The 12,658-nt window shown below is 40.3% G+C and overlaps 1 protein-coding gene across 2 annotated transcripts; it reads right to left on the reverse strand.

The window, feature by feature from the left end:
• Window positions 1–954: 954 nt before the first annotated feature.
• rbm25a (RNA binding motif protein 25a) lies at window positions 955–11,714 on the reverse strand. Of its 2 annotated transcripts, none has more exons than XM_068581173.1 (18): window positions 11,549–11,714; window positions 11,149–11,272; window positions 10,571–10,620; window positions 10,125–10,292; window positions 9,663–9,720; window positions 9,372–9,532; window positions 9,082–9,276; window positions 8,895–8,975; window positions 5,521–5,795; window positions 4,982–5,093; window positions 4,768–4,857; window positions 4,553–4,626; window positions 4,315–4,465; window positions 3,241–3,781; window positions 2,848–3,152; window positions 2,227–2,325; window positions 2,082–2,129; window positions 955–1,474 (listed from the first exon to the last, which is right to left on the reverse strand). In XM_068581173.1, exons 2-18 carry the CDS (start codon window positions 11,252–11,254, stop codon window positions 1,382–1,384), a joined length of 2,607 nt encoding a protein of 868 aa, XP_068437274.1. In that variant the 5' UTR covers window positions 11,255–11,272; window positions 11,549–11,714; the 3' UTR covers window positions 955–1,381. The 2 variants fall into 2 exon arrangements, with proteins under 2 accessions (XP_068437274.1, XP_068437273.1); XM_068581172.1 differs by having other exon boundaries at window positions 8,895–8,978.
• Window positions 11,715–12,658: the final 944 nt, after the last annotated feature.

A 12,658-nucleotide genomic window follows, 5' to 3' on the forward strand; every position in this document is an offset into this window, starting at 1 on the left:
TGTTGCATACAAAAATAATGAACAGAAACAGACTTAAAGAACAGAACAAAGCATGGGCCTATTCAATACAGTCTATTATTTATTTATAAAAAAATATTTGATATAAATGTATGTAAATAATATAAGTTTTTTGAGAACTAAACATTCACATTAAAATCTGATTGAAATTGGTAACAGCAATGTTTACATTTATAACTACTATTGAATCTCCAAATGGAGCGGAGTAAGATATTTACTTTGAAAATATTGATTCATTGAATATATGAATATACATTTTTAGGAAATATTCAACAGAGAAAATTAATAAAATTGTTTCAATATATTTATGAGGTCATAATATAATATCTATATTATGTATTCATTTTCAATTAAAAGAACAGATAATTTTATTTTGTAAATTACCATATTATATTCTTCAGGAATAAAAAATAAATTGTAAAAGAACTTCCTTGAAGGAATTGCTGGAATTGAAGGAATTTAGCATACATATTTAAATCGGAACTTTTATGTTGGTACATTTGTGTTTTTAAAATGAGAGATCGTGCTAATCACATCTACATAATGGAGGTTTTATAACTTGATGCCTTACTCGATATGGTACCACTTATATTTAAGAACAAATACAAAAAAGTGAAGAGGAATATAAGAAAAAAAAATTAACTTTCTCAAACATAATTGCATTTTAAATCGATAAATGAAGATGAAGTTGGATAACACTAAATCATTATTTGTTGCATTGCTATTAGCATTACTGCTTTTATCATCATCATTCTACTATATTCACTATTGCTGTGTTTTTTGGTTGTTGTACCTTTTTCATCGACTCTCATTATGAACCATTTGTCATTTGCATGGAATGTGCTGTAACTGTTATATTGTGTCATGTATTGTACTTCTGTCCATCCATCTGGGGAAAGGGATCTTTCTCTGAATTGAATTGAAGAAAGACAAACATTTTTTTATTTAAAAAAAAGCATATTTATTAGTTCACACAATGGAGCAGTGCCTCAACCTGACAACAGTAAATCAATGCAGACTGAGTCCAACATTTTGGAGAACAGGGGAGTGGATTGCAACTGTCGTTTGCCTGAACAGCATAAACAAAGGAAAAAAATACAACCAAAGTTTTATCATGCAATGTTTGTGCAAACCCTTTCTGTTCACAGCTCAGACTTCCCTTCCAGACACACACACACACACACACACACACACACACACACACACACACACACACACACACACACACACACACACACACACACAAGGCAACAGCTCCTTGCTGATGGAATGGAGGGGTGTATGGGCACGTTGTTGACAGTCTGCTGGTACAGAAAACTGTCGCTAGCAAAACTGTGATCTTCGGAAATCAGACATGTGTTCTTTATTTCACCAGACCGATCTTCTTTGCTTCCGTTTCATATATCAACAGCCTCCACATTTTTACTATGAAGACTTCTGCTTCTTCATCAAGAACCTAAACACAAAACAGTTTGGTTAGACAAACTTTACATTAAAACATCTTGATAGGTAAATATCTATATCTCTATGTATAACAAAGTTACATGGATAACAAAAGCAACTGTGTAACAATGTAGCAGGCTGAAGCAGCTTCACTTTAAATAATAACTAAGACCAAGATTATGCATTATTATCATTTTCTCATATACTTCCATACAATCAGACTTCAGGAGTCGCCCTCTGTTGGCCAGGAGAGAGAATGCAAGTTAAAGGCTCTTGTGCATTGGTTTCACTCTCCAGAAAAGCCTGCTTTGAACTCAACGCTCCCCCTCACAAGCACAGTATAATGTCAACCATGTTCACCACCATAATTTAACACGTCAGCTTGATAAAATTTGCAAATAATTAGCCCTAAACCCAAAGTCCAGCTAAGGCTAATGGGGATTAAATTAGTTTTGCAGGTATTTGGTCTTTCTAATGATGATGAGAACAACAGTGATCAAAATGAATCAATGGAGATCATCAGGCACGAATGTTTGCACCAAATTTCTTGTCAATCCCTCTAAAAGCTGTTGAGATATTTCGCTGTAAAAAGCAGAGTGACACAAGATGTTTAAACTCACCATAGCAACATCATCAAGAATACCCTGAGGGGTGCTGTGTGCCATCACCTGGGAAGAAAAGAAAACAGAAGGTTAAAATCAAGGACTTTTACTACTGAATGTATTTTCAACAGGAACCAGCATTTTTAATTAAATAATCACAAACCTTTGAACAGACAAAATCAACTAGCGTAGCTTCTTCCTCGCCGATGTATTCGATAATCTTCTTATTGATCCATGGTTTAATGCGACGGTCCATCAGAGTCTAAAGAAAGAAAATTCAAAACACACGGCGTCATTTTCTATTATTGATTATGTTACAGTTACAAAAAAACCTAAAACACAGTATTGAATATTCAATTACTCAGGGTTCATACACATTTTGACTAATGGATGTCCATGACCAAATATTGTGAAATCTCAGTGTATACATAAAAAAGTGAGAACATTTAGTATTTAAACTAATAATGAGAATATATACAGTATACTTTAAATGACACAATAGTCAGATTAAAAGAATAAACATATATAGAGCAAATGCCTGGTTATATTTTCAGCATCTTTCTTTAAAAAGCATATTAATATTTGAAACTCAGCGTAAATGAACGAGCATAACAAATGTCTATGACCTTTCCAAAACTTTTGGGATTTTATTTTTTCAAGGACTTTTCCAGGTTTTCCATGACTGTAAGAACCTTGATTACTTCACTTTGTTTGGCATTTTGAACATTGTTACATTTTAAAGTTGATGAAATGGTTGTAAATTAAAAAGCTAGAGGCTCCCTACCGAGTCCACCATGGTCCAGTCCAGAGGGTAGGTGAAGAGCTCAGGCCTGGCAGTGGGGATCTTCTCAATAAGGCTTTTTATGTGCTTCCGTTTCTCCTCTGTGTTGACGCTGCCTTTGGCTCCTGGAATTTCCGCCCCGTCCAGCCCCAGACTCTTGTCGTCGTCGCCGTAGTCCAGCGGCACCAGTTTCCTTTTGCGAGGCTGCTCGTCGGCCTCCTCCTCATCAAACTTGTTGAAAACGCTTTCCACGGTCGGCAACTTCTTTCGCTTTCCAACGCTGAGCTGGCTGGGACTGTTGGTGGCACCTGGAGAAAAGAAACGCCGGTTATTTCACACGCAAAAGCAGCTAAAGAAGTGGATCCCTCCGCGTCCTCAGTTTGCGACTGCACTCACCCAGTTTGAGACTGAGACCAATCTTGGGCCGGAGTTCCTCCAGAGGTTGCACCTCGGGGCTGTTTTCGCCGGGAATGATGATGCCGCAGGGAGATTCGTTGCCGGGTGTGTTTGGAGTCGCGTTCCCACTGGCCGAGGACACGGAGGGAGCAGTGGTGATTGGTCGCATGATGGGTTTGAGTTGCGGCTTGGCCTCTTGTGAGTCCTCGGCATCGTGGTAGTCATCCTCCTCCCCGCCTTGCTCTTCATCGTCATCCGAATGCTGCTGGGGGACTCGAGGCAACGGCTCAGCGGGCCTCCCCGATGACCCTCTCTTCTCCCGATCCCGTTCCCGGTCTCGATCCCGTTCCCGTTCTCGATCTCGTTCCCGATCACGTTCCCGATCCCTATCTCGTTCCCTATCCCTATCTCGTTCCCTATCCCTATCTCGTTCCCGATCACGTTCCCGATCACGTTCTTTGTGAGCCTTCTCCTTGTTCACGTCCTCCTCGGGTTCAAGTTTCAGAGGCGGCTGTCGCCTGCGCTCTGCCTCCTCCTCCATCTACACAAATATACACGACACATTAACGATGACATCCTGCTGCCCTTTTCATTTGTGTCAGGCGTTTTAATAACCGAAGCATTTACATCTTTACAGATTTGAGACAGAAAACTTCAACAGAGACACTGACGTTTACTATATGTGCCTATTATTCTACAAAACTCACTGCAAACTCACTGCAAAACAGATTATAAACCCAAATCAGCTATGCTCTCCTTTCTTTTGGTTGAGAGGAGTTTTCTCACATTGCAAGTGTTTGAATTTAACAAATAGTTCAACTTTAAGTAGTGGAAACCGACTATTTAGGTAGGGACTACTCTGTGTTTGTCTCAGCTTTAGATTACATTTGGACAAATTACTCAGTGTAATGGTCTCTCTTCTCATCCAGATGCTCCTTTACTTCTCATGTTTTGTTTATGTCTGCATATCCATTCTCGTTTCTGGTTTACGTGACATTTTAGATACCAACTTTCGGCAGGAAGCAGAGTACAACCTGGTAACTCAAGTGTATGTAAGTGAAGTGACTGACTCACCCTCTGCAGCTCCGCATCGGGGTCAGGGTGACCTTCAGCCAGAAGCCTCTGTCTGATCTCCTCCAGCTCCTCCTTCTCCCTCTTCCGGTCTCGCTCGTCCAACTCCGTCTCCTTCTCTCGGTCACGGAGTCGCTTCTGCAAAGCGCTGCCCCTGAGAATGGCAATGAGAAGTCCAGTGACGACAAAAGCAAATAACTTGAGTGCGTGCCTCACACTTCTAAATGTGCACCTAAATCACCTGTAGTATTTTGGGTCGTCTCTGTCGTCGTCATAGTCTTCAAGGAATTCTTTCAGCCTTTTGGCTTCTTTTATCTGAATTTAAAACACAGTGACAATTAGTGTATCTGCATAAATCCAGCAACTCATGCACTCATATCTGGCGTTACAAATTGTGTGAAACTAATAGGATTCATTATTTGCTCGCAATATGGTGTGGCATGCGCTCATGTATACCATTTCACGACGCCTCTCATCCTCCCTCTCCGTTTCTTTGCTGTAGTCACGAGCCTTCTTCCTCTCCCGGATCTCCCAGTTTTTCAGGCGCTTTAAGAAGAAAAATAATTAAGTCACTGAGTCGGATACAAAAAAATTAATCAGTTTCGGCAGTTTGCAATTATTTGAATTTTTGTTTAATCAATCAAAATGACAGGAGAGATATTATGTGTACTTCTTGGTAGGCCGCCTCCTTGTCTCTAAGCCTCCTCTCGAGTCTCCTGCGTTCGTACACGTCCTCCTCATCTTCCTCGCGGTCTCGTTTTTTATCTTCTCGAGTCCTCTCTCTGCAAAAGACAATGAAATGAGTCAAACACCAGGAACATTTTTAAGTTAAAGTTGAAAGGAGAAGAAGAAAAAAAGGTTAAGCACTTATTCATAGACCATCTTATTGAACTGGTCTTAGCCAAAGCTACACTTTTACTACAGTGGTTTGATCATTTTATATTTGCATGTGCCAGAACACGTGTTTTCTTCGGGGATTGTACAGCTGTAAGAGTAAAACGAGGAAAATTTAGCATAATTTAAGCACTTTCAAGGAGGGTATCAATAAAACTTGTTGTGTTCTGGTAAAGAGTATAATTATCCATTTATTATCCTGTGGATTAGTTAATTATTTGGATTCCTCTTTATGCAGACTATCGCAGTACAAATACATTGAGGCGTTTCAGAGGCTGTTTCTCAAGCGTCTGACATCACAGTCCTCCCACTGACCTTGATCTGCTTCGATCTTCGCTGACGTCTCGACTCCTCTCCCTCTCCCGCTCCCTCTCCCGCTCCTTCGTCCTCTCCCGTTCACGATCCCTCTCCCGTTCGCGGTCGCGATCTCGGTCTCTTTCCCGCTCCTTGTCCCTCTCTCTCTCCCTTTCCTTCTCTTTCTCGCGGTCACGGCGCTCCCTCTCGCGCTCCCGCTCTTTGTCTCGCTCTCTCCTTTCCCTCTCGACCTCCAGTCGCTCCTTTTCCTTCTTTCCTTTTTCCTCCTCAAGTTTCTGCGGGAGCCCAACAGGAAAAAAAAGGGAAAAAATTGTGTTAATAGATCATCAATACCAAAAAACATCATACTAAAATACATGAGCACACGTGTTGTCAGCGCTGTATATTATTTTGACTCCCTTGGCCAGACATGCTCACATACTGCCATGACTCATTGCCTTGGAGAGGCTGGCTGCTGCAAGTGAGGAAGTCCTCTTAGCACTCGTGTTTCTTCCATGAAGCGTGGTCCGCTGTATGAGCAGGTTTAATACAGATACTGCTCAATTCAGAACACACCGACTTAAAACCATAAATTACAGATCAATCTGGAAAAACACCTAAAAATGTAAAGTTATGAGTTACGGCAAGAGTGGATTTCATTTTTTTTAGCTCTAAACATTTACACTATGGTATTTTTTTGGTTCAACCAGAGTGTTGTGCATAGATATTTCCTGTGCATCCAGTCGCCCCCTTTATCACAAACCACTATAGAAACTAATATTGAATGATTTGTTTTTCACATATGTAACAGCTCAACATGACCTCCACAGTCACTCTGCACTCTATGGTGATCTGAGATTATGCTCTGATGTAATAAGAGGCCAGTCCAATAAAAACTCAGCTGTAGGCAAATACATACTGATGAAACCCATATCCGGCCATTTTCAAAATCAATGTTAAACTGAAAGGTAATAGATTTGACCTGAAGCAAGAGATGCTGTAGGAAAAACTGCGTAATGTTTGGTACACACAGGTTTGGTGGTCTCATGGCATCGCCATGTGAATACGGGTTGAATGGTGCAAATTAATGTATTGCTTTATGCAGTCAGCTTTACATGGATCCTTGGGTTTATGGGTTTGACTCAAAGGGGGGCTACTCATACAACACTTAAAATACAAGTATTCACCAAGTGCTGAGTGAGCTTTGAACCATTAGCTCAACAAGTTCTAACTATACAGTTAAGATCACCACTATATAAGGCCCTGGTATGGTTTTACCGATGGGTGCCAAGTGGATTAAAACAAGCCGATGCTTAACATGGCAAATGGCCCAACTAAGAGAAATTACGTAATCAGCTCCCATGTGTTTTCTACATGGTCATATGAGATGCAAGGGAGACGTTCCAGACTGCTATTCAAGTGCTCCCCCAGTGTGGGAGTCCTGTATGCAGCGGAGTGACAGACGTGAACCGGGAGGACAACGTATTAGTTGTGTTTTGTACGTCTACGAAAGTGTCATATGTGTTTAGCTAGTTGACGTAAAAAACATGGCATTTTCTACAGACCGTTTTGGAGCTATTGGTGGGCAACTCACAGGTGATGAACTACGGTTTCAGCACTTCTCTGCCCCTACACATCCTAAAGGCTACGTGTGGGAGGAAAAGCAGGTCATGTGTAAAGTCAAAATAATCAGAAAGAAGAAAAAAAAAAAACGTCCAAACGATACCTGTGAAGCATTTTTATCTAATTACAGTTCATCCACATAAATAACTACTTCAAAGTCATGTCTGAAACAAGTCAGATACTGTATTCCATGATGCCACAAAGAAATTAGTGAAACAGTCTTACCTGCAGGTTGTCTTTGAGTGTTTATTTGGCCTCGCCAACCCAACAGTAATATAAAAACCTCAACAGTCAGGCCCACATTTCAAACAGATTAAACACACGTGTAAGAGCTGTTAGTGTTTCGTGCTGTTGTAAAAGTGGGTCTGACAGCTGTTTAGTAATTAAGAAAAAGAAATGGGAGAAGTCTGAACTACCTGTTATGTATATGCTCTGCATTGTAATATAGCTGGACTTCAATTTGGAGGGAGAGCTTTGACACACGTAAGCAAATCCGCAAGTTGTCCGTTAACCATCTGACTCCCAATGTGTTGTTTAAAAAATATATTTTTCCATCCTACAACTTACCTCTTGTCCAAAAATTCCATTTATTGGAAAACTGACTTTGAAGCTAGTTTGAAACCAAACATGTGAAAAACTGAGTCACAGAGGTAGACGATATTAAGTCACATGCAAACTAACAGAAGTTGTGTTTGGCAGTTTCTATTTGTTTTTGGGCACCTGTTGTTTTAGTATACGTGTTGTAGCCTCTTTTGAACCTCGTTTAAAAACTAAGACACAGAAGAAAAAAAAATTGTTTGAAAACTAAATAAGAGAAATAATAAATAAAAGCACTTACCTTGTATGTCTTCAGACCACAGAGTGCTGTGGAGGGGCGCTCCCTACTTTAGTAATACTACAGGCTGCAGTTCAAAATACTGCAGTGGTTAGACTCATTTAGTATGTGTGTGTTCTTCAAACACATCATTTATCATCCGAGGACCTGCAGAGGTTCACTGAGCTGCGCCGCCTTCTAAAACCTGACAGAGTGCAGGTGCTACATGCTACAGTTGGACATCACGAGCAATTTGTGATTTCCGATTCCAGCACCACTTTGTTTCCCCGGGTCTAAGTGCCAATTGAAATAATGCAAGTGAACTGAGAGCTGGTTGCCCCTCTGCAAACCCTCCTGAAGGGAGCGCCCAACAAGAGTAAAGAAGAAGTGAAAGATCATACTTACATCCTATCCTCGCAACTTTTTTCCAAAGCTGAGATTCTGAGATTCATCTTGCTTTAGTCACCAAATGAACTCTACCACATCGGTGGGGTTTAATCAATAGATTAGCTTTAGATGGAATTTAACATTGTGTCCATGCACTCTGTGTGATGACTTTAGCTTGTGCAGAGCTAAAACCGTCTCAAATCAGTATTATGAATAAGAATAACGTGTCCAATTTGGAAACACTGACAGATACTATAAAACCATCTATGAGCGGTTGATGAAGTATTTGAACACTTTCAGATGTAAATAGATACTATAAACTCTTTATATCAACATCTACTACTACTCTCTATTCTTTTAACGTTTGAATTTTACTAACTAATCTATATATTAAGACACTACCTCCTTACTATAGATTGACAGTAACAGAATAGTCTTATGGAGGAATTACCTCTATGAATTATATAAATTGCAGCTCCATTTGCTGTTGAAGAATTTCTAATAACAAATGTGGAGGATTTCTTCTCCAAAGCCTAAGTTGCAGAGTATTAACAGCAGGTTGATGCATTACCTTGTGCGTGTCCCGGAATTTACTGATCTCTCTGGAAATCAAGTCTCTCTTGTCATCCTCCATCTCCATGGCATTGATATCCTCCTTACACAAAGAAAAGAAACAAAAGAAGAAAAAAAACACTAAGTACTCAACAGTTACTATGAAAAGCTACAGATCACGTCGCATCTACAAAATAAAACAATACCTCCTCTTTCTTCTCTTTCCGCTTCTTGTTGCGAGGTTGACTGTCAGGGTCCTGCGAGGGAGCATTGAGTTCACTTGCATACTCTCGGATGAGGACTTCTATTGCCCCCTTCACAACCTGGTCACGACGCAGGGTTTCTTCATCAATAACGTCCTCATCGTCATCGTCCTCGTTCTTTGACTCACCACTGGCTCCCTGTTAAATCAGAAAATGAGGCTTATAAACTCATTTTAACAGCAGTATCATTGATCAGACATGTTCATCTTTTATTCAGCAGGTGAATAGTGTACCCCATTGGAGCTCCGCTTCTTGGCCTTCCACTCGTCTAGCTGGGCTTTGGTCTTGGCGTCTACCTTCACTAAGAGCTTCTTATCACCCAAGAGCAACTCGTGCAGAAGTCTGAGAGCTCGTAGTGTTGATTCAGGCTCCTTATACTCACAGAACCCAAAAGCTTGCAGAAGAGGAGAGCAGACACAAAGTTAGTTTAAAGATGATAAAAACATAACTTTATCGAGAGTGACAAAATATAAAGTTGGAGAAAAAAAATTGCATTCAATTTTAATGTGTTGTGCCCTTTTTACCTTGAAGTTTCCCAGAGGCACCTTGGACCCTTTTCCAGCTTAGAACAATACCACATTTCTGTATTGAAAGAAAACAGGAATCATTTGATTTCACATTACAGATGCTAATATTTAATTAATGATGAATGAATCCCTGATGAGGAAGTTGACACTAGAGCATTTGTTTATCTCGGAGACATAAGAGCCCAGGGATTTGTCAGTGGATATGTCAAATGAGTCACGAGCAGGGACAATCGAAAGCTGTGAGGTCGGCATTGTGCAAAGGTTTTGCTGTGAAAAGGGTTTATTGGGCTATCACAAAATAAGGGTTTTCATGTTACACGGTGCTGCATACCTTGATGTGGTGTTGGAGGTTTGTGTTGTACAAACTGTTGCTTCCTATTATTTTACCGTTCCACTCTCTGTATATCTATACATTTTCTGAATAACAACGGCCGGAAGAGGGACACGCTGTCAACTCACCGCTAGAAGCTGTCTGACTAACATGTCAGATGCTTTTTCAGATATGTTCCCTACAAAAACCGTGGTGGTGGGGCCGCTGCTGTCGTCTGTGTCCTTCGCTCTGACATTAGGCTCCTTCTTCGGAAGCATCGGTTTATGCGTTACAGAAACTGGGGTCGGGACAAGAACCTGCAACAAAAAAATAATATTTTAGGTATTGAGGTGTTTTTGTTGTCGCTCTGAATATGAGTGACAATAAAAGCGATAAATTGCAAACATTACATGAGTCTGATAATACTTTAAATTGTGAGTTAAACTGCCTTGGCTGGGCAGAAGACTTCCCCAAAACAAACTGCATGAATTGAGCAAAACTAATAATGTGTCAGGATTATGTATTCAACAGCAGTTCACGCATAACAGACAATACTTAAGTTGACATGGAGAAGGAGGTCCTGTTTCTGACTCACTGTGTTTGTCGGGGCCACGACACCCATATGAACAGGGATCATGGGAGTTCCTGAAAATAGAAACAAAAAATAATAGCCATGTATTAAAGCATACAACTACAGAAAATCCTTTATTGCATTGTGTGTCATTACCTAAGGTAATGACACATGCTTATTAAATGCTATCAACATTTGTTTATGAGATAAGTTTAATTTGTTATGTAACATTTTGTTATTATATTTACCCAAAAGATACTCATCTTTATCATTCCCGAACCATTTACAACTCACTAGCGTTTACGAGTTTATTGGTACATGTTGTTCTTTTAACTAAATTGAAAGATTTTAAGATATACATCTATTGGTGTTAACTGGTGTAACATCAAATCAAAATGTGAGCCCAGCAGCCACAACTTCGCTCCAGAAACAATGTCACCTTGCTTCTGCTTTCACTTTCAGAGCTAACCTAAATTATTTAAGTGCAAGACAACACACAAGAACTTCTTACACCTCGGATCCTAGTGTTTTAACTAAAAAATCACACAAAGAATTCAAAAGCTGATTTACAAACACACACACTGCTGTTTCAATGACGTTACCTGGCGGGACACCAGGGGCAAATCCCGCATACTGAGGAGGTGGGATCCTGGGAGGTAATTGCGGGAGCCCAATCTGCTGGCGGTTGAGCGGAGGAGGGTAAGACATCCCGAAATACACAGGAACCTAAAACACCGAAGAAAGGGAGTTCAACCGAAGACCACAGGGGAAACATTGTTGACGCTTTTCAGGGGTTAAATGGGGTAATGTCAAGTTAATCATAGCACTACTTTTTTTTACTATGGATATCTCAGCTAACGAGGTGTGACAGTTGCTTAATCGAAAAGTGGGCTTCCTCCACGTTTGACGTTAACTAGCTAAAGTAGCTCGAGCTAGCTAGCACATACTGTGTGGCCTTGCTAGTTCGCGTTAGCTGCAGCGGTCATGTGAGAATTTACTCACCTGTTATCAAGTGTAAAATAAAGCCCAGCGTCTGATAATACTATGGTTTATCAGAGTAAGGGCCCATTAAATACGGTCAACAGAAAAACGTAACGCTAAAGATTAGCGTTATAATTGCCACCGGCGCGCAGCAAGAACACCTATGGATACAAATAACTGGGACCTATTCTTTTCGAAATGAATCATGGGATAGCACCGCTTGGACGCTGGTTTTGTCGCCCTGAATTCAGTCTTTCAGGCAGTTCTTTTTTTTAATATATAATAATGTATTTTTGCTTCCCACACAGACTGAGAAATAACCAGACAGCACATACATTACCAAATACAGAACTTTTTTTATTTTTATGTAAATGTACACGGGAATTACATTCTATAAATTATTGCATACATGTCAAAAGGAAAGGAAAAACGGCCACCCTTTCTGCAGCAAACCAACCAGGGGAAACATTTGTACATACAGGTCAGCAATAAAATATAGAAAATAAAGAAAAGAAACGCACAATATATACAACAAATATTAATAAATTAACTAACAAACAGTGGTGCAGAAATGTAGCCAAACAAACAACTGTAAGTGTTATAGCAGCAGGCAGGAGTGTCCCAGCAGTAAGTGGCGGAGACAGTGGTCCGGGTTATCCAATATGGACAATCATTCCTTCAGTGACCTCTCCACCACCTTTGTCCAGTTTGCAGCAGATGATGGTTCTCGTCGTCATCTTCCTCCTGAAGTCGATGATCATCCCTCCATTCTTGGCCACATTCAGAAGCAGGTGATTTCTACCTGCCCATTCCACAACGTCATCCACTACATTCTGGTAATGCAACTTCCTTCAGAAGTTTTGCATGTCTTTGGCCTTTTTGTGACTAGTTAGCTCAAAAATATACTTAAGGTGAACAAAATTTCCTGAAATTAGAAATAAGGGGCGGCTAGAACGAAAAAAAAATCAAGAAAGTGGGATTTGCACCCCTAACATACGTTGCAAATTAAATACTAGTAGGAACTAGGTTGGACTAAAGTTCTGCCTGACAGACCTCACTCAGGGCACGGAAGTCCATTTCAATTTATTAAGTTAGCGGTATTCTCCATTTCCAACGCTAGGTGGCGCCAAA

Source organism: Clinocottus analis, unplaced genomic scaffold (assembly GCF_023055335.1).
Source record: "Clinocottus analis isolate CAN_PGR_092001 unplaced genomic scaffold, fCliAna1.0.p SCAF_17, whole genome shotgun sequence".
NCBI lineage: Eukaryota > Metazoa > Chordata > Actinopteri > Perciformes > Cottidae > Clinocottus > Clinocottus analis.

Excerpts from the sequence above, each read along its gene's own strand:
- rbm25a (XM_068581172.1), bottom strand. The coding sequence starts at position 11,254 with ATGTCTTACCCTCCTCCGCTCAACCGCCAGCAGATTGGGCTCCCGCAA. Across the intron at positions 3,782-4,314 it reads CCGATGCGGAGCTGCAGAGG|ATGGAGGAGGAGGCAGAGCG; the intron begins GTGAGTCAGTCA and ends ATATTTGTGTAG. Across the intron at positions 2,130-2,226 it reads TTGATTTTGTCTGTTCAAAG|GTGATGGCACACAGCACCCC; the intron begins GTTTGTGATTAT and ends TTTTCTTCCCAG.